This window comes from Anarrhichthys ocellatus, unplaced genomic scaffold, assembly GCF_004355925.1.
Source record: "Anarrhichthys ocellatus isolate YVR2014 unplaced genomic scaffold, GSC_Weel_1.0 scaffold16, whole genome shotgun sequence".
Lineage (NCBI taxonomy): Eukaryota > Metazoa > Chordata > Actinopteri > Perciformes > Anarhichadidae > Anarrhichthys > Anarrhichthys ocellatus.
The window spans coordinates 6,893,152-6,918,476 of NW_022280046.1; the positions used below are offsets into that span (position 1 = coordinate 6,893,152).

At 41.4% G+C, this 25,325-nt stretch overlaps 1 protein-coding gene across 11 annotated transcripts in view; it reads right to left on the bottom strand.

Moving 5' to 3' along the window:
- The window catches only part of vav2 (vav 2 guanine nucleotide exchange factor), a 180,406-nt gene that overhangs the window by 12,321 nt on the left and 142,760 nt on the right, over nt 1-25,325 (bottom strand). For 3 of the 11 annotated variants that reach the window (XM_031855841.1, XM_031855834.1, XM_031855832.1), the window contains exons 5-19: nt 24,074-24,179; nt 23,699-23,713; nt 21,843-21,941; nt 20,575-20,643; nt 19,553-19,653; nt 9,846-9,945; nt 8,105-8,200; nt 5,341-5,409; nt 5,069-5,155; nt 3,014-3,102; nt 2,772-2,904; nt 2,380-2,394; nt 1,963-2,072; nt 1,659-1,760; nt 338-426 (exon numbers count right to left, since the gene is read on the bottom strand). In XM_031855841.1, coding sequence (XP_031711701.1) covers nt 338-426; nt 1,659-1,760; nt 1,963-2,072; nt 2,380-2,394; nt 2,772-2,904; nt 3,014-3,102; nt 5,069-5,155; nt 5,341-5,409; nt 8,105-8,200; nt 9,846-9,945; nt 19,553-19,653; nt 20,575-20,643; nt 21,843-21,941; nt 23,699-23,713; nt 24,074-24,179 — 1,280 coding nt within the window. The remainder of the gene's footprint in view (nt 1-337; nt 427-1,658; nt 1,761-1,962; nt 2,073-2,379; nt 2,395-2,771; nt 2,905-3,013; nt 3,103-5,068; nt 5,156-5,340; nt 5,410-8,104; nt 8,201-9,845; nt 9,946-19,552; nt 19,654-20,574; nt 20,644-21,842; nt 21,942-23,698; nt 23,714-24,073; nt 24,180-25,325) is intronic. The other 8 variants (XM_031855835.1, XM_031855833.1, XM_031855838.1 and 5 more) reach the window with 8 other exon arrangements.

Below are 25,325 nucleotides of genomic sequence, written 5' to 3' on the forward strand. Positions count from 1 at the left end.
AAAAGCGGGGCCATGTAAAATGATGGACAGGTAATTCCTCCCGACGCCCAGCTACAAAATGGAAAAATTCCACTGTCCCACAGGAACCCCACCCCCCATGTTCCTGTTGGACAAAGAAGCCCACAAGCAGGATGCAAGTTTACACTTGTGGAAGTAATGAAATTTCACAATCATTATTAATTTGGTCAAAAAACAACAACATCACAACCGTCAATGATGTCTATCACGCAACATTGATTAACAATTTCATCCAAACATTTGCTCAGCCCAGACATCGACCCTTCCAAAGGTGAACCTGTATCCGTGTTTCTACTTGAAGATTAGAAAAGACACTTACTGATTTTACAGATGGTGATGACTTCCAGACACTCTTTGTGTGCTCCTGTTTCACAGCGAGAGCAGTAGTAACCCTGATAGAAGATGCCCCTAGAGGACACACACACACACACACACACACATACATCAGAAATGCAAAATGGAAATGTCTCAGACACAAATTAACCTCTCGTAAGTACAACACACAAGGGGAGCTGCTGCTTGTTACTATCGGCCTGCAGTGGCACACGCTCCATCGTTTCCACTGTGTGATCCTTTCGAAATCACAAAATCGACTGGCTGGAGAGCAGCACTGTATTTGCTGCAGATACTGTAACGTTGCATGCCTCGCACGCTGTCATGTTCAACAGTAAGTGCCATAAATCACAACGGGATCCGTTGGGGCTGCAGCAGTAATTAGCAGCTATAGCAGGGAGTGAGAACGCTGGTCCCCGCTTCCACTGGCTCTGTGAATTTAGGTCAGCCGGGCCGTGAGATGTGTGGCTCAATACACTGAGCGGAGTTTAGCCGGCTGACTGTAATAGAGGTGAAAGTGGTGATTCAGTGACACGGGTTGTCCCCGCTGCAGTCGAGCAGCACTCTCACATGAGAGGGACAAAAAGAGGTTGGTGCTGGGGAGGGAAATGTTTCAAAATAGCATCCGTCGGCCTCAGTCAAATTTAGTAGAATGAAGATTGGTTTTACACTGATGATGGTCTACGCTAGCCCAAAAACAAATTCCCTCTGTGATTTAGTTTGTGTTGCTCACCGAATGTGGTGGAATTGCTCTTCAATTAAGCACTTTTAGTTCTTCTTCACTCGTGAGACGCATTTTAAGGTTTGAGCTAAACACTACTTTTATTTATGTACAGCGCTATATTACTGTTGCATAACAGCAGTGGTGGAAAGTTACCAAGTACACGTATTACTAAATACTAAGTACTAAACTCAATTTTCATTTATTTCCATTTTCTGCTTCCTTGTGTGGCAGCTGTAGTTACTATTATCTCTGGAGAGTAAACATTTCAATGCAGGACCTTTCCCTGAAATGGAGAATGTTTACTTTGTGGTATTGCAATGTTATATTTAAGTATATAATCGGACTGCTGCTTGCACCACAGTATAAATCATGGATATACAAGATATGTTTCTGAGTATATATAATATCTTTTTACACAACAAGTCCTGCCCGCATTGTACAAGTAACAGTGAAAAATAACTCATATTAAATATTGTGCTGCTGAACATTGTTGCTTACACGCTTTGGAAAGTCTGAATGTATTAATTGTAGAATATGAATGTGCTGTTATGCACATCAGCACGGGACATATCAGGGTTGTTACCTCAAGAGCATTTTGCAGGCTCGACAGTTGGTGTTCTTATCAAATGTGTGCATTTGGAAGTTATGCTGATTGGCTGTGGCTCTCTCTGGCTTGATGTTGGACCTGGAGGTAAATAACAAATAAGAGGAATCGATTGGAACAGACAGTTTGTTTGCCTTTGTGATGAAGAAGAAGCTTGATATTCTGGTGTTTAATTTACTGGATTAGCCACAAACAGACACTCCCATCTGGTTATTCTATCTAGAGATGGTTTCTCAATGTATTTCCATGAAAGTTACAAACCCTTCTATGCAATCGTACTCACATGGCCATTTCAAACTGCTCCATCCACTTCCTCTTTGTCTCCTCAGTTTTACAAAAGAACTGGAAGCCCTGCTTCCCCTGCAGGTGGATCAGGTAGAAACCGTAGGACCACTGGAGACGAAACGTGAGTGAGGAACAGATGGCAGAGAGATGTGGGCACGGCAACAACAGAAGCTTGTGATTCCTGCGTTTTCAAATAAATATGTGCAAAAGCACACTGTACATATGGTCACATTTAATTCAGAAGTAAAAGATGCTCCACATGCTTTAGCGTTGTATCCGACCAAAAGCTGGAGAGCCAGTCGCAGAGCCGGTGGGTGCATGGGCAATCACGACCCCCCCCATAAAAAAAACACAACAGCCAAAACACAGGCCAATATGAGAAGATGAGTTAAATAAAGGGGTCACTTGAGCTTACCATTTTTCCACTCGACTGGTAAGCATGCAAAAAGAAAGACACCAGAGAAAGACCCAGTTACACATGCAAAACATGGACGTACACATGCAGATTGAAAACAAACAAAAAAGAGGCATGTTAGACTGCAGTACGATACACACATGAATCCTAAATGACCTTCATCGCATTTACATGGATGTTTTTCCAAGCATGGGGAAGCGCAATGCAAATCTGACACTTCAATGCATTACTCATAAGTTGCGTATCTGAAATTACCATCAACAAGGTTGTTTAGCTCAAGGGCAACATTCGTAATGATTACTCGGGGAATGTTTCATCACCTGCACTAGCGAGGGCTGCCTTTATGAATAGTTCTGCGCTGAGTCTATGCAAAGTAAAAGTATGCTTCTCACCTTTTTCACGTCTCTGTTGTTCATGGGGTCGTCCGACATTTTATACGACTGCAGTTCAATAATCTCTTTGAGCTCATAGCTATAGCCTTTCCTCTTGCAGACAATGACCACTTTATCAAACAGGAATATATACCTGAAGACACACACACACACATTCACTGTTATCACGGCTGTGAGAATATGTCATTGCTGGCACTGGGCTACTTTGGTTCTCATGTATTTTGTGTAGAGTTGGGACTCACCGGTCCTGTTTTGTTCGGTTGACGATGGAGCAGACTTTCAGCTCTCCGTCTATCTTTGGCCTCCCGTACTCCTCCAGTTTCACCTGCTGCTTCGGTCAAATGGACACACAGAATGTCAGTCCACTGCATACTATAACTTCTAAATGTAATGAGAGAACATGAATAATTCAGCTTCACTTGAATTTCAGAGAGAATCTAAATAGATATGTAATAAATGGTACAAGCTGGGAAACTATTCAGAGGCTGTTCGGTTACTTTTCCGTCTTCTTGATTCTAATTTCGAGTTGTTTGCTGGATCTGTGGCACAATGCCACAATGAACCCAGTGACCAATTTCCCCCTCAGTAAGAAACAACAGAAGAGGAGTGGAATTGAAAGGTGAACATAGTGACTGATAAAATGAGAGAGTGCAGTTAGGAATTAAACTTCAGTCTGCAAAGTACATAACTTCTTTTGTTAATGTTCTGCAGGACTAAATGATGTATTGGGGACATTATGTTACTGGAGGATCATGACAGGATGATGCCAGTGTTCCAAGCAGAGGAGAGAAAATATGGGCTTTATCAAGAATGGGTTACTGCTCTGTGATGCTCGGTGACTAATCACACTGACAAACTTTGAATTCCAGCCCGGTGATAAGATTAGTGCCGGTGTATTAGTTTTTATACATAAAAAATGACTTCTGCAAAGATGTCAAATCTAGCATCAAAAAAGACAATAGAAGCCGGAACATTGGATTATAAATGACACAAATTGGTTTTTTTTATTATATATTATCTTATTTACTGAATGGTTATGTGGTGGAGTTTAATTGAACTGATGGCATGAAGACAATTCCTAATCCAAAAAGCAGGGTGCACCTGAGAATGTGCTTTCACATTTCTGATCTTCTACTACAACAATAAAGGCACAGTGAGCAGGATTTGGTGGTTGCTGTTTGCAAACATTCAAAGTTGGCCCCTCCTGCCCGGGTCACTGAGGGTGAGGGTGCCCGCCAGCGGGTGAAAGCAAACTCCAGATTGAGTCTGGTTTTGGAACCAGCTTTGTCCCCTTGGCGCCTCTCCCTTTGCATCTTTTTAGGCGCTGTGTCCGCCACTTTCACAGCTCCCTCTTGGATGGATGCTTGCGATCTGGCAACTGGCCACTTCATATTTTAGAGAGCCTGAAGCCAAGAAACTCCCGAACACAATGTAAAGAAAAAAAGAGGCAGAGGGCTGGGTCTCTGCAGATACTGACACTGCCACACATTTCTAGTGGGTCAAAAGTGATGATTATCTTTAATCTAGTCTGGGGAAATCCTAGTGATTGTGCTTTTTAAGCAATAGTTGACATTTTGGTGAAGGATGAGAAACCGATCCAACTCTCATATCTGTCCATTAAATGTGATGCTACAACCAGCAGACGCTAAGCTTAGCTTAGCATAAAACTGTTAGCATGGGGAAATAGCTATCCTGGATTTGTCCAAAAGGTAACGAAATGCCAGGCAGAGACACTCAGCTGGTTGCTGCTTCTGTCAAAAAAACATGGTCCGGCACACGTAGTAACACAGCAACTTGACGTTTTTTACTGAAACAAGATAGAATGTTTTAGTTATATGCTTTAGAAAGGTTTTGAGATTTTAAAACCTTTTTGCTCGCCGTTTCCAGTCTTTGTGCTAACCAGCTGCTTGATATTTAGCTTGCAGAGAACCACAAAAGAGCGATATTCTTCTTCTCATCAACTCTTTTCAAGGAAATAAATAAGCATTATTTGTTCTTGTCAAGCTATTCCTTGCCAGGGAAATAGCAGATTTTACCTTTAAGCAACCCCTCCCACTTCAAATCAGTGAAAAGAGTGCAGATACAATACAGAAATTGCTCATAACCAATATATGACCAATATATAGCCGGTATTGTTCTTATTGCCAGATAAATGCATCCCCGTGCAGCATCCCATCACCCGTGGTACGAAGCTAATTCGGAACATAAGTTTTCAAAGCCCTCAAACTTGTCAGACAATCTTGAAAAAAAATCCCTCTGCATGAAAAAGAAGTGACGGAGGACTTGACAGTACTTACAAGATTTTCTATTGAACTTTGGAATTCGCTGATTTTCTTCAGAGTCTCATTGTCCCTCTTGACTTCGTTGATGTACATGGCCAGGTCCTGAGAGCGAGAGAGAGCAAGGCAAACGTTCTTCCAACATTCCTTCTGACACCTGTCATATCATTGTAGATTTACAGTCCTTTGAGACACAGTGGCTGTATGAAACAATATACTACAGCTTTGGCTCGGAGCACTGCAGAGTTATTAGGTAATAGTTCTTAAAATTCACCCGTGAACAAACACACCTGCATAGCCTCCAGAGCCTCCTTGAGTTGTTGTCTCTCTGGTCGGTCCGCTGAATGAGTCAAAAGTTCCTGTGGAGGAAGATTAGTATTATCATTATGTTGTCTGAAACACACAGAAACACATTTATTGGAATGTATGTATGTATGGACACTGTTGTGGCTGAGAATAAGTTGCACCTAAACACCATCAACGGCAATGTACATGAAACTGAGATACACAAGGACGCTGGAGACATCTAGCCTCCAGGTCTGACTGTCCTTTATGATAAACAAGATAACAGTAAACATGCTGTCCCCTGCAAATCATGTTCTTCCTCCACAAAGCCAATCGATAAGAAATATGTTACATTGTTTTTGATCTGTGATTGTCTGCCTCCTGCCTCCTCCACTAGCTTATTGGGGGTGAATACAAATGAAATGTCACCAAGCTGTCCAACCAGTTGGCAGATTCATCAGCAGTGTCCAAAAAAATCATATATGACACATAAATAAACAAATTACCGTATTTTTTTATTTTTTATTTCTGTTTGACTTATGAACTGAGGCTTAACAGAATGTAGCATCTTTAACTTTCACCAGCTTTTTTCCCCCTTTTCCTATTTTGGAATGACATATGTTGACTCATCATGACAGTTAAAGGACAAATGTAATTACAATACATTGCATGTGCCTTCCCTGCTGTGACAAATCAAATGCACTGTCGTTCCTGTGTTTCTACACTTAGGATACTATCCCCCCCCAGTTCAACCCCCACTGTGCAGCCACCCCGAACAATCAGTAAGAGTTATTAGTGCAGCGAGAAGGATAGCAGCCCTCACTGGCTCCCCACCACCAGCAGCACCAACCAAGATGAAAGTAATGCTATTGGGCCCTATTTGACCTTAATTACCTTCCATTTTTTTTCTATCTAAGTGACCTGCTGACTCAACAGATCTTTTGTCATACCATGGTCTGTTACTTTTGCACAAGCGAAACTGGCCACTGACAGCGCGCTGCTGGACGGCCCATAAAGCTTTAGATGAAAGATATGAATGATCACATGGGTTCATAAAAATAATGCAAGTATGCAAACCCTTGCTTGAGGAGAATTACCTCTGTGCTGAATTCACTTTATTGAGAGTGCAGCTATGGTACATAAAAAATGAACGGAGCCGTGTATTCACACCGTACTAAATAGGGAACCGCTACTGTGATGATATCTATACAGCATCAACTGGGGATGTGCATGACTGGGCCCACGCGCACACAAAAACGGGACTTGTCAGTCTGAAATGCCCAAAGGCCACAGCATGCAGCGGTGTGTCACTGCAAAGCTGTTGGAAGCAGTGAAACGGGGTGTGTTTAATTGGATTAGTGTGCCGTTGACTTGACCTCAGCGCCTTGCTTGAGACTTCTGCAGGGGTTTGATTCAAACTAATAGACAATTTGCAGCACTCTCTGCGTCGTCCCACAATCACCTCAAGCAAACACTCGCCTCCATCCCAGTCCATTATGCACTGCATCATCAACTCATATGCTCGTCCATAATTGAGATGCAAAGTCAATTAATCATGGGGAATATTACAGTGGCCAGCTAGTTTAGCACACCAGGAGGAGAGCTCCAGGGAGACATTTATTGGCTGTGATGCGAGCGGTCAGACATTGTGCTTAAATACATTTGCATATTAGGGCTTCAGTGCAGGGCTGCAACTAATGATTATACCCGTAGCTCATTATTTCTCCTAACCAACAGTTAAAACCTAAAATCATTCTGTTTGTTGGGAAATGGGCTGTTTGACAAGCAGAAATCTTACAAATGTTTGGCATTATTATTTTGATAATTACTAAAAATTGTTAATTAGCCATTTAAATTAAATGAATCTTCCATCAATCAACTAATTAAGAGATTGATAAATGAAGCACTTGACCTGATGCAATGATTTAAAATAATCTGCTGTTGGTCCAATAAAAACTTCTAAAATGATTCAAGTCTATAAATGAGATCAACACAAATGCACACGTCATATTTAGTTTCACAGGAAGAAAGGATGGTTGGATTTTGATATAAAAATACAAAGAAGTGAAGTGAACACGAACATGAAGTGATGACAGAACCGTCGCCAGACAAAGCTCAATGTCAGGTATAGACGGGCTCGATGCAGGATAATTATTTAGCACCAGCCCAAGTTACAGCAGAAATCATCTCTGTGGCAAAACCTCAACAAAATACAACTTTCACCATGGTGCTATTTACAGGAGGCCTGCAATTCAGGTGCTGATTGTGACTAGATTTGACTCTTCAACCCACAATGCTTGTAGCCAGTCCATTAAAAACCTGGATGAAAATTGACAATCACTGCTTTACCAATAAATTGTGAGATAAGCAACTTCCGACGGACCTCTGTAGCTACAGTATGATGAAGAGGCAACTAGATACTGCTGCAGAAGTAGTTTAAAAAAGGAGATTTTGTTTAATGTTTTGATACTTTTGTTGTCGCAGGAAAACTGGGCCACTGTAACCGCTGTGAATCCAAGCTGACTGCAACACCTTCCATGTAGAATCAACATTTCAGAGCCACCTTTTGAGCCTAATGGGGGGGGTGAGTGTTTGATATTTAAAAGATGGAAAGTATGAAGTGTGAAATAGCAATTTGCATTCCATCTGCTGCAGTCAAAGTGATGAAGAATGTGCTTCGTTAAGACATGACCAACATCCGACCGCGGACATTCAGAGAGCTGGAGGGCTTTCAAAGATGGACTGCTGCAGTCGTGTGATGCCTCCTACCTTCAGTAGTAGGTGATACTTCAGCACCCTCTGCATGGGAACCACCAGAAGATCCTGCAGCTTGAACTTCCCTTCCTGCACTTTCAAAGTGCATTCCTGTTGAACAACACGCGGTTATCACATAACACATTGCATAATGCCACATTGAACATTTCCTACTAACAAGCATTCATTCATTGTTTAATTATTCATTGGGTTTTGTTGTATTGCTGCGATTGCTTCCACACATTCACGGGGCATTCCATTAGCAATAAGGAGACCAGTTTATTCCGTCGGGGGAAACAAAAGCTCTGGTCGTTCCAGCTATTTGTGACGTAATTACCCTGCATGCCTCTGATTCATTTCACACATTTCTATTAATTCTGCACTGGCTCCTAAAGAAACAGTCTTTAGTTAGCATCATCTTACAGGTTTCCCTCCCGGTTTGTGTAGGTGCTTCTGTAAAGGGACAGCCTATCCATCTTTACAAACAAGCTCATTGTGTATAAAAAGATAGCGAGAAGCTGTTTGACCCCGTTACAAAGCTCGAGTATTTTCAGATAGCGTATCTCCCTGCCAACTACTCAGTCTGTAATCACGTCAATTGTTTTTTGTCGACAGCTCCAAGAGCCATTTTTGTTCTGGCCGTGCTAACTGCTGATTAGCCTTAAGCCTACTATTTCAGACGTGCAGTAGGCTTCCTCTTTAATCACTTCATTTTATTCTAAAGAAGATCAGAGAACAATAGTAGCGCACAAATATAATAGAATGACATGCAGCTGAAATGGACTGTACAGTATGTCTTCCAGATTCAAATCATATATGCGATACAACTTTTTCTCTGAACTCGAGTACATTTAACACAACCTCTCGAAGGCAGTCGCTACAAACTCCCTGCTCTGAACAGTATAAACTCGCCAATGGAGATGAGATAATGTTGAGTTCAGTCTAACAAAATATTATGAACTCAACATCTCTGGCAGCATATTTGCAAATTACATTATTTGCCCTTCTGAATTTAATGAAATGTGTGCATGACCCCGGCAAATTTGGACCACATTTATGGATTTATTTAATTCATTAGTTATTCAATGTCATCATTTATTCAATAGTTAGACTTTCATACTAATGTGTAATGATTTTGTAAGAGATTTCCGATTCTATAGAATCTCATTGCAGACATTTGCATAATTGCCAATGAAACGTGGTTGCTGTCTCCATTTACCTCATTGTGCAGAGTGACAGCACTGAAAAGTAATCCACACTTTGTTAAAAACAAATTGTTATATAGTTGTAATAGTATATGTAGTTTACCACATTGATGATGTCTTAATGACTAACAGGGGTGCATGTCGTGGCTATTTTCCCTATTAATTAGTCTGTTGTTTGTTTCTTGATTAATCAATTAAATTAAATCTACACCGTGCTTTATTTATCCATGTGATACCAAACATCACAACCTAAAAATATTGAGTTTATTATCACATATACCACAGACAAAAAAAATCTAACCATCACTTTGAGTTTGGTATTTTCTCTTTGGTAAAATGACTGAAAGAAATAATACGTCGATGTCGCATTCTGTTGAAAGTCTTTGCATCGTCTTGTGGCTTCGAATGTGTCTGTCAGGTGTCATTTTGTCAGTCAATCCTCATAAGCAGACAGATGTGTTTACTGCCGGCACTGTGATGTATTCTCTTCACAAATATGCACCAAATCCTTGAGTTGTCATCTGTTTGTGGTGAGTGATGGAGGTCATTACCTCTACTTTAATCTTGACGTCCTCTCGTGTTGCTATTAGCTCATCCAGTGTCTTCTGGGCGTTCTCCATGTGGCTGCAGTACTGACCGTAGATCAACAACCTGGTGAAGGACACAATTCAACAACAACTGTCAGACAACATACGCTGTCACAGCTCGTCGTCCTCCGTGGGACATTCACCAAACAACATAAATGACCGTAGATTCATGTTTGACCGTGGCTCCTTCTGCAGACTGTTTACACTGTGCTAGAAAAAGAGACTCAAAATCACAATTTGGTCAACATTCATTTTCTTTGTAAAATGTTGTACAGGATAGTGAGGTGGGTACAATCCACACACCACACACCTCTCTATTACAGCAAACACATTACTTTCCCTACAAGTAAAAAAAAGCTGAAAAGCAATCTGAGTAAAGACCAAATGTGGTCTATCAATAAAAAGTATTGAAAAGACAAGTAGTGCATGTCTACAGTCTCTTTCATTTCTAAGCTGTTAACTAGATTCACTCCCAGAAGGCTTTCTGCAGCTCAACACGTCTTACGGATGTTCAAGCTCTAAACGATGAAACGTTCATGTCTGTTCAGAGAAATCCACAGCTGAGATTTTGATTCCGATATTTTCTGCGAATACATGAAACACGTGGGCTCATAGATCCCCTGCGAAGCCTTGTGTATGGTTAGAAGTGAGGCTTAATGAGCACTAATGAGGCTCTTTTAAAAAGGTTGGGTCTATACCTTTGTAAAAGCACCTGGACAAAGGAGATTGCTGTTTGAGTCCACAATTAGCTGTGAACTGGTTCGTGCCTTTCGGCAATCTACCGCATATTCATTTTTTAAGATTAATAACACAATTTGAGAGGTCAGCCTGAGAGTCATTTGGTACTATAGGGGGCAGATAAATGAATATGTGAATAAATATGATTAGGACTGCGCGTGAATACCATGAATAAGTAATGACTGGATTCTGATCCCAGGGCAATATGTGGAGGGGCGGCATCCTCCTGCCAATGAGCTGTAATCACAGAGCACTAATGAAAGACGCTGCTATATATCAGCTGCTTTGCAGAGTTCCTCTTATCAGCGTGTGAGGGGAAAAAAAGAAAAAAAAAATCTCTTAATTCCGAGCGGTGAGGATATGAGAGCTGTGGTTCATTAGATATTACAATGCTGACGCTGACACAGATCTTTGGGTTCAGCTGGGAGGGAGTTCAAAGTCATCCCGCCTGGAGGATGCCACTGCATGTGGCACACACTGCTCTCACTCACTTAGTCAAAGTAGGTCATTGGCAATGCTGGTAGAGTGCCCCCCCCTTCCCGCTGTAGTAGCATTGGTACTCCGGTTTCTTAATCTGAATCTTGAGTGGGGGTGAGGTGGCGCAGAGAGCTGGCACCCTTAAGTCTAATCAAGCCTCTGATAGATCTGTGACGCTAGAACAGCACACAAACCGAGCAGGGAAAGTTTGCACGACGGAGCAGGGGAAATAAAACTACAACATCACATTGATTTCTGCTCTTTCCAATACATTTTTAAGTTCTGTGCTCAACTTTAACTTCCACGTGCATACGACTCACTTCAGTGGTAGTTTTTCAGAGCCGTGCTAGCGGCAAGCGGAAATCCCCCCAAAAGCATGTGGAGCATCCCGTTGTGCGCCCAGTAGCGCTTCTTCCTTTTGATTTAATTTTCAATCTTCCCCCACAGTCCAAAGCAAAAGGGCCCATGACTGTGTCCTCCTGCAGCAGGAAACACAACTTCTGGATGTGTGATGCCGTAAAGTGAAAATCAATTTAAAGTGATATGCTGCTTTTAAAAAAAGGTCCTCTCGCTACTAGCACGGCTCTGAAATCCACCACTAAAAGAAGGTGAAGGTAACAGGGGGCGAGAACACAAATAAGGGGCCAATTATGTGCAGAATCAGAGCAACAATTAGTCGATTAATTCATGTATCAATCAAAAAAAAGAATCCGCATTTTTCAAGCAGAAATGCCAAACATTTGCTGGTTGCATTTTTTCAAATGTGACTGTTTGCTTTGCCTTATGTGATAGTTTTTGATATCGTTGTTATGAACTGCTGCCTGGTGAAAAAACAGCATTCTGTAGACATTCTGAAGACACAGTGGGCGACTGTGGCTAAGTGGATAGCAGGGCCGTCTTTCAATCAGAGGGTCGGCGGTTCAATCTCCGGCTCTAGTCGCATGTCGATGTGTCCTTGCGCAAGACACTTAACCCCAAAATTGCTCCCGTAGCTGTGCCTACGGTGTAGAAATGTGATGGACTCTGAATTGTAAGTCGCTTTGGATAAAAAGCGTCTGCTAAATGACTGTGATGGAATCAACACTATGAGGCTCTTTTTTCAATTTCTTTTTTACTTTATAGAGACTAAAATATTATCAGTGTATCAAACGGTTTGTCAGAGGTGGAACTGGCAACAGTAAATGAAAATGTCCCTCTTGAAAGTAGAATTTCTGTCAGGCCCATTCAACGGTTGATCTTCCTCCACCACTCAGAGATCCACCAGTGATGATCCCTGGATCTTCACTGGAGCCCAGTCGGACCTCTGACTACAGCCCCCCTGCAGTGAAGCTCCTACGCTGGTTAAACTGGCTCTGGGTTAACAAGCCCCTGATTAAGGCCTGATCCACACTAGGGGAGACAGCTCCCCTCAGCTACCGTCCCTGCAGGACGACAAAGTGATTGAGATTAATGGGGGTCTTGATCAATTATAAGACAGCAGGCGGACTGTGCAGCGTAGCGAGGATCCAAGAGACACCCTTCATATATTACGTTATCAGGACAGAAGTGTGAAAGGCTCCTGCTGTGAATGTGGGAATCATTATAGCAGTTTAAGAGTTTGAGAGATGTAAGATATTTCTGACAGCCATAAGTAGAAAGATTAAAGAAATATATAGAACATTTTAGAGAAAATGAATAAGAGAAATGTTAAAGAAAAGTAAAGATGAACAAATTGAAAGTGTAGCAGCATTGAGCAGCTTAGACATGCTCAATGTTCTTCTTAAAGGACTTGTACAATGTGTTAAGGCTCGATCTTTATTCATCAGTGCATGGCCTTAAAAGAAAGTTGGAAAAGATGCTGTGATGAGCCCTGGTAACCAGCAGTGGGGCATTGTTTTCAGAACGTTCTTTATTCTCTGTTGTTTACCTCGTTTCCACACAAGGCAGCAGAAATCACTAAGCGGCCAGTGCCAGAACGTTCGCAGAACGTTTGCAGGATGTTTGCAGAACGTCCATGATCCGTTGTTTTCAGAACGTTGACAGAACGTTCGCATGCAGTATTTTCAAAACGTTCACAGAAAAATCGCCGGGAGTTATTTTCGGGAACGTTCGCATAACGTTGTTTTCCTAACATTCAAAGAACATTCACAGGAAATAGTTCAGGTCGCGGGTGCAGTGGAGATGATGCAGTATGAGGTTCAGCAAAGTATACAACCTATTTTTTAAAGGCCACATTTACACATACTGTGTCACCCCCAGCTGCACCCCCTACGAGAAACATGTCTCACGAATGTTCTATGAACGTTAGGTCAACAACCTTCTGCGAAAGTCCAGAAAATATCTTCTGAAAACAACACCCTGCGAACGTTTTGGCACTGGCCGCATAGTCAGTTATTTCTGCTGCCTTGTGCGGAAACGAGGTAAATTACAAAGAATAAATAGGTGAACTCTCTGCAAATAGTGGGGGGGAGTTTTTCCTGTTCCGACGTGAGGGTCCTGGGACAAAGGATGTTGTATGTGTACAGATTGTAAAGCCCTCTGAGGCAAATTTCTGGGCTATACAAAATAAATTGAATTGAAAAGAACGTTCAGAGGAAAGTGGGGGGTGCAGTGGAGATGACGGTATGAAAAAGATAATAATCATTAATATATTTTGATTGTACATGTTTTATTAAATGATTATATGGCCTTTAAAAAATAGGTGGAAACTATGTTTCAAGACAAAAACCTGGGTCACTACTTTTGCTTAATAAGGAACATTATACTGAAAGGGTCCAGAAATATGTTTCTCCCACAGTATTGGCAAAAGCTGAGTGAATGAAAGTTTATCTGGTCTAGTTTAAAAGAAGGCCGTCCTTTAGTGTGTGTGTGTGTGTGTGTGTGTGTGTGTGTTTGTGTGTGTGTGTGTGTGTGTGAGTGAGTGTGTTTTCATCAGTACCACTGTGTGCCTGGAGCCAGAGGCTCGTTCTCTGCTGCCTGAGGGCTCAATCTCTTTTTAAGTTTCCATTTGCAGCAAACAAACGACATGTCCAACCAAACAGCCAGCACCATTCTGCTGTGATATTGGAGCCCACTTTAGCCTCTTGAAGATTGCAGTTTTGGTTTTACAGTACATCTGTTCTCAGGGATCCCACCAGCCTTGTTTCCAAGCAAACAAGCTCTGATAAACCCACTGTGCGCTACCCATTCACCTCCAAATGGCAGCCATACAAAGTTAGAAACTACAGTAACTGATGAAGAAAGTGGGACATGTATCTAGCAGCTAGAGGGCCGGGTGTTGTCAGGAGATGGAGGAAACCAAACCAGAGCTACAAGGAGAATGACTACAGACTGACTTTCAACTCCAAATGAATTCTAATGTCAGCACGTTGTCAGCCCAATGTGTAAATAAGCAACTGTTTTGCTAAATGTTAGCCATCACAGCTTTATAGTGGTGATATGTCAGATGAATGTGTTCTTCAGCTTAGGAGGGCTTTCCCAAAATGACAAGAGAAAAATGACATAGGGTATTAATTAAAAAAGAGGAGAATCCACTGGTATCTCTTATACACACATATATATATATGGTAAAGCTGGTTAATTTGTATTCATTTTGGGAAAATTAAAAAGACTTTGATTCGTGGAACTGAAAAAGATACAATAGCATAATAACGCTTATTTATTCAGGTTATTCTACCCATTCTACGTGGACGTCGGCATGTGTAACATGAAAATAGGTCAGCGTACCACAGCTGTATCATATATTGGATAAGTCCCCACATGGACCAAGTAGGGAGCATAATGCGGTGCCCTTGAGCAAGGCACTGGATCCCCATCCTGCTCCCCGGGCACTGTATAGTTACAGCTGCCCACTGCTCCTAATACTAGGATGGGTTAAATGCAGAGGCTTAACTTCACTGTGTGTGTTGTGCTGTGTATTTGTGTGACAATATAAGTTGATTTGATTTGTGTGAGTTGTGTGCATGGAAAATAACACAGTATTTTGTACTGTACACAGAAGATGAATTACATTGATTGAAAAAACAACAACAACACCTTGTAGGTTTTTAGTGCATAAAAAAAGAAAGAAAAGAAAAATCGTCAATATCTGGCACCAAAATATCACACCCAGGGTCACAAAATCACACACAACTGTGTTGTTAAGCGATAACTGGATCATTTGACGCCGTGTTGTGTGGACATAAGTTATATATTCACACATTTAATAACAGCCTTTCGCCTGAGACTTGAGAGGCTAGTCAGAGGCTTTGTCCTCTTCACTGAGATAGGCAGTGGAAGAAAAGGGCTGATGACACACACGCACACTGCAGCACGCATCCACTCTTGGCACAGTCATGCGTAATTAGTCGGTGACACGGCGATAAGCACACTTCTAACTTGACACCACGTCTGAACACATCACTGTGGGAGGTAACGACTCATCATGCCCTGTTTTCTCCTTGAATTGCTGCTTGAAACTTTGCAATCTAAAATACCGTATTGTACATACAGTGTTTTGATTAAATTGCAAACATGAATTAAAAATAAACGTAAATATTAATTGGAATAGTCTAATTAAGCTCTATATTGGCTTTTCCCAAAACAACGAAAGCAAACTTAGACATCTTCAGAGCAAGTGAATTAAGTTATTGCAGCATTACTCCATTATCTCATGCAGCACATTCAAACGCGTATGAAGCCCAACAGTTGCAGTGGGATTTCAAAGGTCCAACATGTGCTAGAGTGAAGCATTAATAATGCTGCTGGTTTAATGTGGGTTCTGTGTTCATCACATGCCTTCTTTGCCTTCTTTGCATTTGAGCATATGTTGATTTTCCTTATTACTAACTAGAACTGAGAGTTGCCTTCGCCAAAGAGTGAAGTGCGGTTTACATTCATGCTTGTCCGAAATGTCATCACGACATTTTAATTTGAGTGAAAGTGTATTAATCAGCATATGGATTCTTGTTTTGTGAGTTCACAATGACATCGAGTTGTAATCAGTTCATCCTTGAGTCCAAGTAGATGTTTGTACCAGCTGTAATGAAAATTCCTCAAGGTTTTTCTGGGATCTTCGACCACCAAATTCTACTCCGTTCTTGAATTCAAGTGGACATTTGTGCCTAATTTGAAGAAATTCCCTCAGGGCCAGACGTGGCGTTCCAGGAAATGGGACGTATGAACGTGCGTAAGTACGAACAGGCGGAAATAAAGACGGACAAAAACACAAGGCCTAAAACCTACAGGAGAAATTGAAAAAAGAAGTTTGCAAACAGGCTATAGTGAAAAGGAGAAGCTACACAGCAACCTCTAAACGACAGAGCTGTTTCACACACTTTTCCTTCATTGGAGAGTTTGCTGGTGCAGTAAAAACTTGCTTGTTTGAATTATTTTCAGGGCTGTCACATCGCCCTGCTGTTCTGGCCTCTTGAATAATGAGGATGCTGTCGTGCATGTTATTTCACAGAAAATGCAATTTTGAGTAACTGCGCCCTGGGCCTTCACCCCCCCACCCTCGTGCTGAGCCAATCTCCAAGCAAACCAGAAGTGACAGGCCGTGGAGCCAGCTAATATTCTCTGGCACATGGCATTGGGACCCCCTCACCTCCACTCAACATTTCCAGCACACAGTAAATGGAGGAGAACATAGAGCAAAGACCTCCAATAAAGAGGCTCATAGTGCAGCCATGATTAGGGACTGCAATGATATTAGGAAGCCAAGATTACTCCGTAAATGAGTTGGGGAATGTCGAAAATGAGGATATGAACAAGAGCGTACTTAGATGCCCATTTAGTTTATAGAGCTTCCCCTTAGCCCACTTTCCCTCTTAGCCCAGTTCTGGCTGTTTAAAAATTGAGAAGTAGTCGAGATAAACCAGTGACATTTTCAGCACGGCATTCAGTTAAATGACCAAAAGAAGAAAAAAAAAAGCTTTTCATCTTTTGCACCAACATGAGAGAGAAAGAAAGAAAGAAACAAGCACATTGTTGTAAAGGTCACCTGGACTTACAAGCATAGATAGCCACATTAATTATGCCAAGCCTGGTCCTCAGAAAAATCGCCAAGATGCCCGATGAGAGCGGTGCTGTGCGAGTCCAAATCCCCTGGTCCCTGTTGCTTATCGCCACAGAGAGACAAGACACCCCGGTGGCTTATAATGAGGCAGGTATACACGTCAATCACACGCACAAAGTCAAAGCCTGTGAGGCACAGAACCTGCAAATCTAATGAACCGTTTTCTTAAAATAACCCTGCTTCTCATTTCTGAGAATGTCACTAAAGATAAATATTAACAAAGAACAGCATGTCATCAGCTAATTTGTTTATGAATGGAAGATAAATGTTAGTTATTTCTGTCAGCGATAGAAGGTTAACATCCATTCAGGATGGTAGAAGACTGAATGTGTACTATTATTCTGTGGCTCCTTTTTCACAGTTTGGACAACTTAGTTCCAATGAAAGTAATCGTAATGCTACATTATGCGATGATATCGCAGTTTAGCATGTTTCCATCTTTGCGGCAACAGTTTGACAGTCTTGTTTCATCATGGTAGTGTCCTCGTGCACAACGCTAGGTCCATAAAGGAATGCTTTTTCCCAGTTGGGTGTGAAATAACTTGACTATCCTGCACAGAGCCTTGACCTAAACACTTTTGGGATACGATGTAATGCCAACTGTAACCTAGGCCTTGGCGCTATAAAAGGTTGTGATGGGAGTCATTCTTCCAGGATTGGGATGGGGAGTAGAATTAATCAATAGTTTTGATGTTCAACAAGTCCACATACTTTTGGCCATATAATTACTTTACAAGTAAAGTATAATTTTGTTATAATCAACACAATAGGACTGTAACACTACTGTTTCTGCCAAACTCTTTTCCAGTGTTTCCCCTGTTTCTCTCTCCCCATGTGCATCCTCTGAGCTTTCACGAGACAAACTGCCAGTTCTCTACGGGGACCTTTGGCTAGCTGGACCTTATCTGGGATTGCGTGCAAATGAAGATTCCCAACCACTGTTCAATCAGATCAGAGAGTCAGATGAGCTGAACAGGGAAGGGGATACAGTAGGAGTGTGTGCATGCGCGTGTGTGTGAGATAGAGGGAGAGAGTATGTGCCTGCCTCTGTCTATTAGCAGAAATTGAGCCTCTAATGTCACACCAACTTTGTGTTACATGGCCCTCTAGGCTTAAGGAAGAAGCATGCGACAACCCTATTACCTATGAAAACTGACGTCGCCCAAAGAAATACTGTGAATGCCTGTTTCAGGCTGAGGAGGAGGGGAAAAAGAGTATGCGTGTTATCAGGATCACTGAGCAGAAGAATAGAATATGCTTATGAATGCACGGACAGGTATGCACACACATCTGGTGGTGTGTTACTCACTCTTGCAGTAATGGGTGTATCATGTGAGGAGAGTGGCATATCCACGGTTGTGTATGGAGTTATGACCAGGGCCAGAACCTATCATCACCATCATCACCATTACCTATGAAGCAGCCACACTCGGCACAGCAGGGAGGCAAATCACCACTCCCCTCGGGGATGCAAATGATCCACACGTTGCTCAGCAGCTGGGCAAGATTGAGATCTGAGAGGAAAACCTTTTTGCTGATAAACATCTGCTTTCCACCCCACAGAAACCCCCTCCTTCTCTCCAAAGACATGCCTTTCTTAAAACAAGTGAAACAAAGGGTCCGTGCAGTGAGAATATTCTGACTTGTAAAATGAAATGTCGTTGTAGGCCCCTCCATGCTAGACAGACATAAAATGTAAAAAAGACATATCCAAAATATTTAAATTAATAGAATATTAAGAAAAATACTGTATAGGTAATAATAACAAGCAATGCATTAATTATAAGGAAAACTAAATTATGTTTTCAAGTAATATATATGGTTGCATATATGGATAGCTACAACAAATATATTAAAAATGCGTAATATCAATATAAGTTAAATAAATGATGAAATGAAAACTTGTATTAGGTTGTGGTGGTATGGTAATGTGCAAAAGCAGCACAACCCAAAGTTCCACCTCCTCTATACATGGTGGAGTGCGGGTGATTATCTTGAAACAGAACAGACAAGGCAGGTGGCTGCACTTGAAATAAAGTGAACTGCAGAAACAGTTGAAATGTATTCTTACTGTACTTCTTAAGAAAATAAAAGCACATTGCAGGAATAACTGTGACAAGCAGATGCAGTCTTTAGTGGATTTACTCTCACCGTTTAGGTTGAATGGGGAACAATTGGTTACATGCTTTCTCAGCTTTTCCTCAAACATTTTATTTTGTTTTAAATTCTTTTAACACTAATCCCAGCAATCCTCTGAGCGATGTGTGGATACTCACCATGATGCAGCCTACTGACTTTAAAAGGGAAGCAAATCTGCAGCTTCCTCTTAACTGCAAGTGGGTTTAATACTCAATGTACCAAAAGATGAACAGCATCTGCTTGTGCAGGGATCAACAACGCAAACACATTTCAGATTACTAACCTTTCCTTGAAGTCAAAGAAGATGTTCCCCAGGCCGTTTCCTCCAGTGATCATGTTCAGGTCAATGGCTCGCAGGAGGGCGAAGTGGACCTTTATTACATCCTGAGTGCACATCATAATACATATTACAATCTACCCATTCTACTATAATGCATCCTTTATACATCGTTTTTAAGATAAAAAGAACCACTTATACCATGGATAGTTATTTCCTATTCAACAAATGAATGTCCCAATATTCAACTGACTGCAGTCAAACCCTTTATTGCTTTAAACTTAATATCCTTTACTTGATTCAGTTGATTTTCACTTGCATAACCAAATAGCGTCTGTAGATTTGTATTAACGCATGGTAAAACATTTGTTGAACATTTCTATATACATATTGTATAACATTAGTCGATCATGTTCAACAAACATTCATGAAATGGTTTGTTGACTATTTTCAACAGATTTTGAACATATTTTTACATTTGTTCAACTAAATTGGTCTGTGAATATGTAGGTATGTTGATAAATTTATATAATTAATTCACATTTACTCAATGTACTCTATACTCTATAGATAATCAGTTAAACATGTACAGACTAAGTGAAACAGATCAATGAATAAGCTGTTACCATGTTAGAAATGCTCTATACACTAGTTGTAGGCAGACTAAATAAAGTGTTACCTAATGTTCCTTTAGGTGTTCACAGTTTGGTAGTTGGTGTAATATTGAAATGTTGCTTTTGATCAAATTGTACAACAAGAATTACAGCCAATGAGTCACTGTAAGTTAACTAAAAATACCGAAAATACATATGCTATTTTGTTTACCCCCCCTTGTGATGAAAACATTGACCTGTGACATCAAAATCGCAGTGCAAATCAAAGCGTGAATATTACCATTAATAATCTACAACACACCCTGTATTTTATTCATTCGGCCACCCACACACATATTGAATTATTCACTTGGTGTGCTGGACATTCAGGCGTGCTGTATAGAATTAATTTTCTTTGCTTGAGCAGGTCCTCACCTCAAGATTGACAAAGATAGCCTCCATGTCCTGTGGACTCATGACTTGCTTCAATGGGATCATGTAATTCTAAAGAGAAACGAGAGAACAATCAGGGGAAAGATTGAATATCAACTGAGAAACAAATACGGTACCCAGAGTCTGTCTGTCTTTCATTTATAAACGTTTATGGATGAAATTCAATAAAGCTATGGCCGAGCTTTTAGCAGATCTGTTTCGCACTATATTGTAGAAGATGGAGCCACCATATTGTTGTTTACAGGGTGCAGGAGTTATACTGTATCTGCCGTCAGTTCAAAGCATAAAGCTCTTCCCTATGCTGCACTTATGCTTACGGAAGAGAAACCTGCCCATTGTTTCTCCAACATTGTTTTATGGTTGTCACATTCCATCATCATAAACAATAACAAATAGATCAACTAAGAAGCAATGAAGAAATGAGGCTTTATTAACCCCAACTCAATTAAGCGTAACGAGTCCTCTGATCACGAGAGGGTTATTTATTCCCATTTAGTTTCGCGTTGGGCCGACGCGGCAAAACACAGGATGCCCATTTAATTTAATGAAATTAGCGGAGCGCGTGATTTGCGGCGCTCCATCAAATCGAGAACGAAATCTGTCAATGCGGAAAGTGATGTGTTAGCAGCGCGGAGCTCAACAATGGCTCATTATCACACGGAGAGAGATGATGCATGTGTGCGAGTTTATGACTCTTCACGCACACATAATCTGCTGTTTTATGTGGATGCAAATCGAGTTTGTCTGCTTTTTGTCCCGGCTGTAGGGGTGTCCAATGTTACCACAACTGTAATCACTAACTAGTGTTATGCAGCAGTAACACAGAAGGAAATATAGAAACTGTGATGGGTAGGTGAACAACACACCAGTGGGAGGTAAAGATTCTTGAGAAAATAATGGAATATTCTCACACAATTTGAGGCCATGTAATATGTGTGATGTGTAAGTAATAGCTTCTTTTTTTTTGGGTTAGCTGAATGCTGGATACTGTATTGGATTCTGTGTTCACATACAGCAGTAATATACTCTGCCAACTGTGATGTGCGTGTCTATTCTTAGAGCCCCAGGGTTTAGTGTCTCCTGCTGAGCCAATAATAAACCTATTGACCGGCTCCTGTGACATTTGCGCCCTCCAATTAATGTGCCGATAGCTGACATTTCCATGCTGTGACCCGGCCCACAGGCCTAAGACACCAACAAAGAAGAATTGACAAAAGGAAACTCTAACACAACATTGCATGTGCACTCACCTTCTCAATGTCCTCTAAAGTCTTGTAGTACTTTTCTTCCGTCTCCTGGATCTCCACTAAGCAGCAATTTCTCTTGTCATCTTCTGTCATACCCATCTTCTACGGCGAGATAAGGAAATATAATGAGACAGGACAATTAGACTGCATGATTTTGGATCATTGATTATCTTTTTACATTTGTTTCCTTGCGATTACCGTTTATAGGATTGTTTTTGTGATGATCACAGGGAATTGCATGATATTCATACATATATGGAGTTCAAGATGATGCCAGTTTCACATTGATTATTTATCTAAATTTGTGACGTACAAACACAGTTTTTCTTTAGGACCATACCAGTGGCCTTTTATGTTTCAGTCCATTCTTAAAACACATATATATCATGATAACTAAGCCTTTTGCAAACCTTGCCGCTGTATTTTGGAAATTGTAATATATGTTGGTGTTTGTTACCATTGCAGGAGGTCAATGGCTTCTATTCATTTCCTTTGCTTGAGTTGTTTAATCTATCAAATAGCATTGTCCGTATGAGATAATGCAGTGCCGACTTTTCCCAATCAATTTACCATGCAACCATAATGAAACATTGACAACGATGAACGAGGACTTGATGTTGACTGTGATGGATTACACGACTCCAGCTGGTTTCTAGAGTCTGTTCTACTTTATTTTAACAGGATAATCTATTCACAATCAATTCTACTTTCCAGGGAGTCCTGGGCAAAATCACATTGATTGGATTTGCTAGTTGATTTTCCTACAGTCTGCAAATGAATGGAAAGCAATAGTTAGTGGAACCAAAGGAAAAATGCATTCAAGAATCTAAAACGGTCTGTGTGTAAACAAGTTCACACTATGCACCATTAGTGAGCTACAGTGCCGTCCATCAGGTTTGACAATTTGAAAGTGAGGTGGCGATGACAATGACTTTGGTGAGAAAGGGACGCGTCAGAGCTTTTTTGTGTCACTGTATGTGTGGGCTGGCTAGCTGGCTGAACAAGGCATATGTATGCATAAGTAGATGAATAGGGAGTTTTTAAGTCATAGCCATGCAAGCGGGCATGTTTTGAGTGGGTGCTGGAGGATTGGGACAAGTTAAAAACTGATTGACTCAGAGCGTTTGTCAAGAGTCCTGACATCTGAGTCTCACTCCCAGACCTTTCGCATCTGCATTAGAAACACCAGTTAAGTAAGAAGTGCAGTTATTTAAAGTGGACTTATTTTAACCCAAACCACAATTTTTTCCGAAACCTAACCATGAGGTTTTGTTGGAAGTAAACATACGCCGGAAGTTTATTTTTAAAGGAAAATGTACGCATGTAACAAGCGGAAATTTGACAAGAGTCCAAAACTGATGCTGGCGTAGAACGTCATAGAGAGAGGCTTCATTTCTACAGAGATTTTCTATGTTGTGGGAGGGTTTTGAGCAGGCCTGCCTGCAGGGTTACTAACAAAGCCATCTGGAACCGATTTGGCTGTTGATAACCTGTGCAGATAATACAAAAAGTGGAACTAGCAATTTAGACATGCAAGTCTAGTCAAGGCCTCCATCCAGAATGTAATCAACCAATCAGAAGCAGGGCGCAAAGCCAGCAGGTTAACGTTTATTTGTCTCGTGCTTTTCATGTGGCAGCTGGTGGTGGAGCTGATGTCACCGAGCTGAAGTCACAACCGTCTCCAAATGGCCCTGAGTCACACCTTGCACCAGATGGGCTCCCCTCTACCAACCCAGGCACGGGTCAATAATCTAACTGGCAGGCCATTCTCTTGGGATGCTATGAGTTCGTTTTAAATGAAGTGGTGGAGGGAGTTAGCGTGACAGGGTAAGGTGAGTCACAAGCACAGCGGCACTCACCTGCATGTATCTGATCTGCAGCATGGGAAAGGCAAAGCAGTACAAGTCAGAAGTCAAATTAATCACCAGTTGTGTAAGAGATCGGAGTGCGTTTTAGAGATATGACATCAGGCAAATACGAAGGTAGGTCTTCCTCCAAGAAGTGTGTGTTTCCTCTTTTTTTAGTTCATTGTTTCTTTCCTGGTAATAAGAATTGTCTAATGTACACCAGATAAAGAAGCATCTGTGTCTAAGGTGACTAACAAAATGCAACCCTTTAGTCAGCAAGCAGCAGATTAAAAATATGACAAACACCTGAGACAATTACATCATTAACAATTCACAAAAAAAAACCTTTATGATAAAAAGGCAGGAATTGTGATGGAATGTTCTCACCATGGGTTGTCGTACTTCCACCTTAATGATGTCCTCATAGATGTCATCTCCATCGTCCTCACACGGCACACAGTCGTAGATGTCATCCTCACCCAAGTCATGCTCACTGGGGGGAAAAAACACATGCACACAAGTTGGATGAACAACTTAACTCAAAGGACGGATCCTTTTACTGCGCCACAAAAAAAGGCTTCCATGTCCACTTTAAACTGCTCTGACAGCTGAGAGGCACTGAACAGTCGCACCAGTACGAGCTCATTACCTCTCCCGAGCCCTAGCTTGGAGAGCGATATTGGTGTTCCAGGCAAGGGGACACAGCACCCGATGTTCACAAACCTCCACCGAGTTGCGTTATTGAGTGGCATTTCCCTTTAATGTGTTTATGCCGCTTTGGCACCCAGCTAGCTAACTGACCTTTAATTAGGCAAGCAGCCAGCAGAGCACAGACAGTCACTGTGGAGAGGAGCGCCTTTTTGGGGAAAAGACCCTCGTGCTCAGGGAGCCCACAGTGCATCTGCCTTTGTCCTGTAAAAGCAATTATTGTTTGGGGAAACTTACTGAGGCAGAAGCCTCAGCAGGAATAGGCTTTGGCAATGGGCCCATATCGATGTAGTTAATAACCAGGGAGCTTTAGGTCGCCGAAACGGTAATAAATGATTAAGTACTGTAAATAAAGTAAAAGTAGTAGGAGCTGCCTGCTAAATAATGGAGGACCAGGGTTCTAGCTTGGCAGCTGCTTGCTTGTTTAAACAAAATTCCGTCCACCTCAAATGTACTGAGGAGGAGTCCGACTAACGCTCGCATGTAAAGTTGCCGTGGATTCAGAGCATCATTTTTATTTTTTCCATATAGTTGTTTACATTCGGGCATGTTGGCATCATTAAAAGTATGATGAATTTGGCTATAAGCAGTTCCTGTTTGCAATGTACCCATGTGGTGTACAAACAAATATGAATGGATGCTTTGATACTGAAGAAAACTGGTCAGGCAGGCTTTGGACTTACATGAAGCATATTTTTTTAACAGATTCCTATACACAGAGAAAATATCCTCACACTGAATCTAAGTGTAGCATATGTGTGCCCTGATTTGAGTCTCAAAGTACCTTAATTGCTCCGACATCTGACCGTTTTGATTAGCGGGCCAATTAACAGGTCAAACTACAATAACTAACTTCCTGTTGTTTTAAGAACACCGCCACACACCTCTCCCTTTCACCGCCACCTTTCTTTTTTAAATAAATGAATAAATA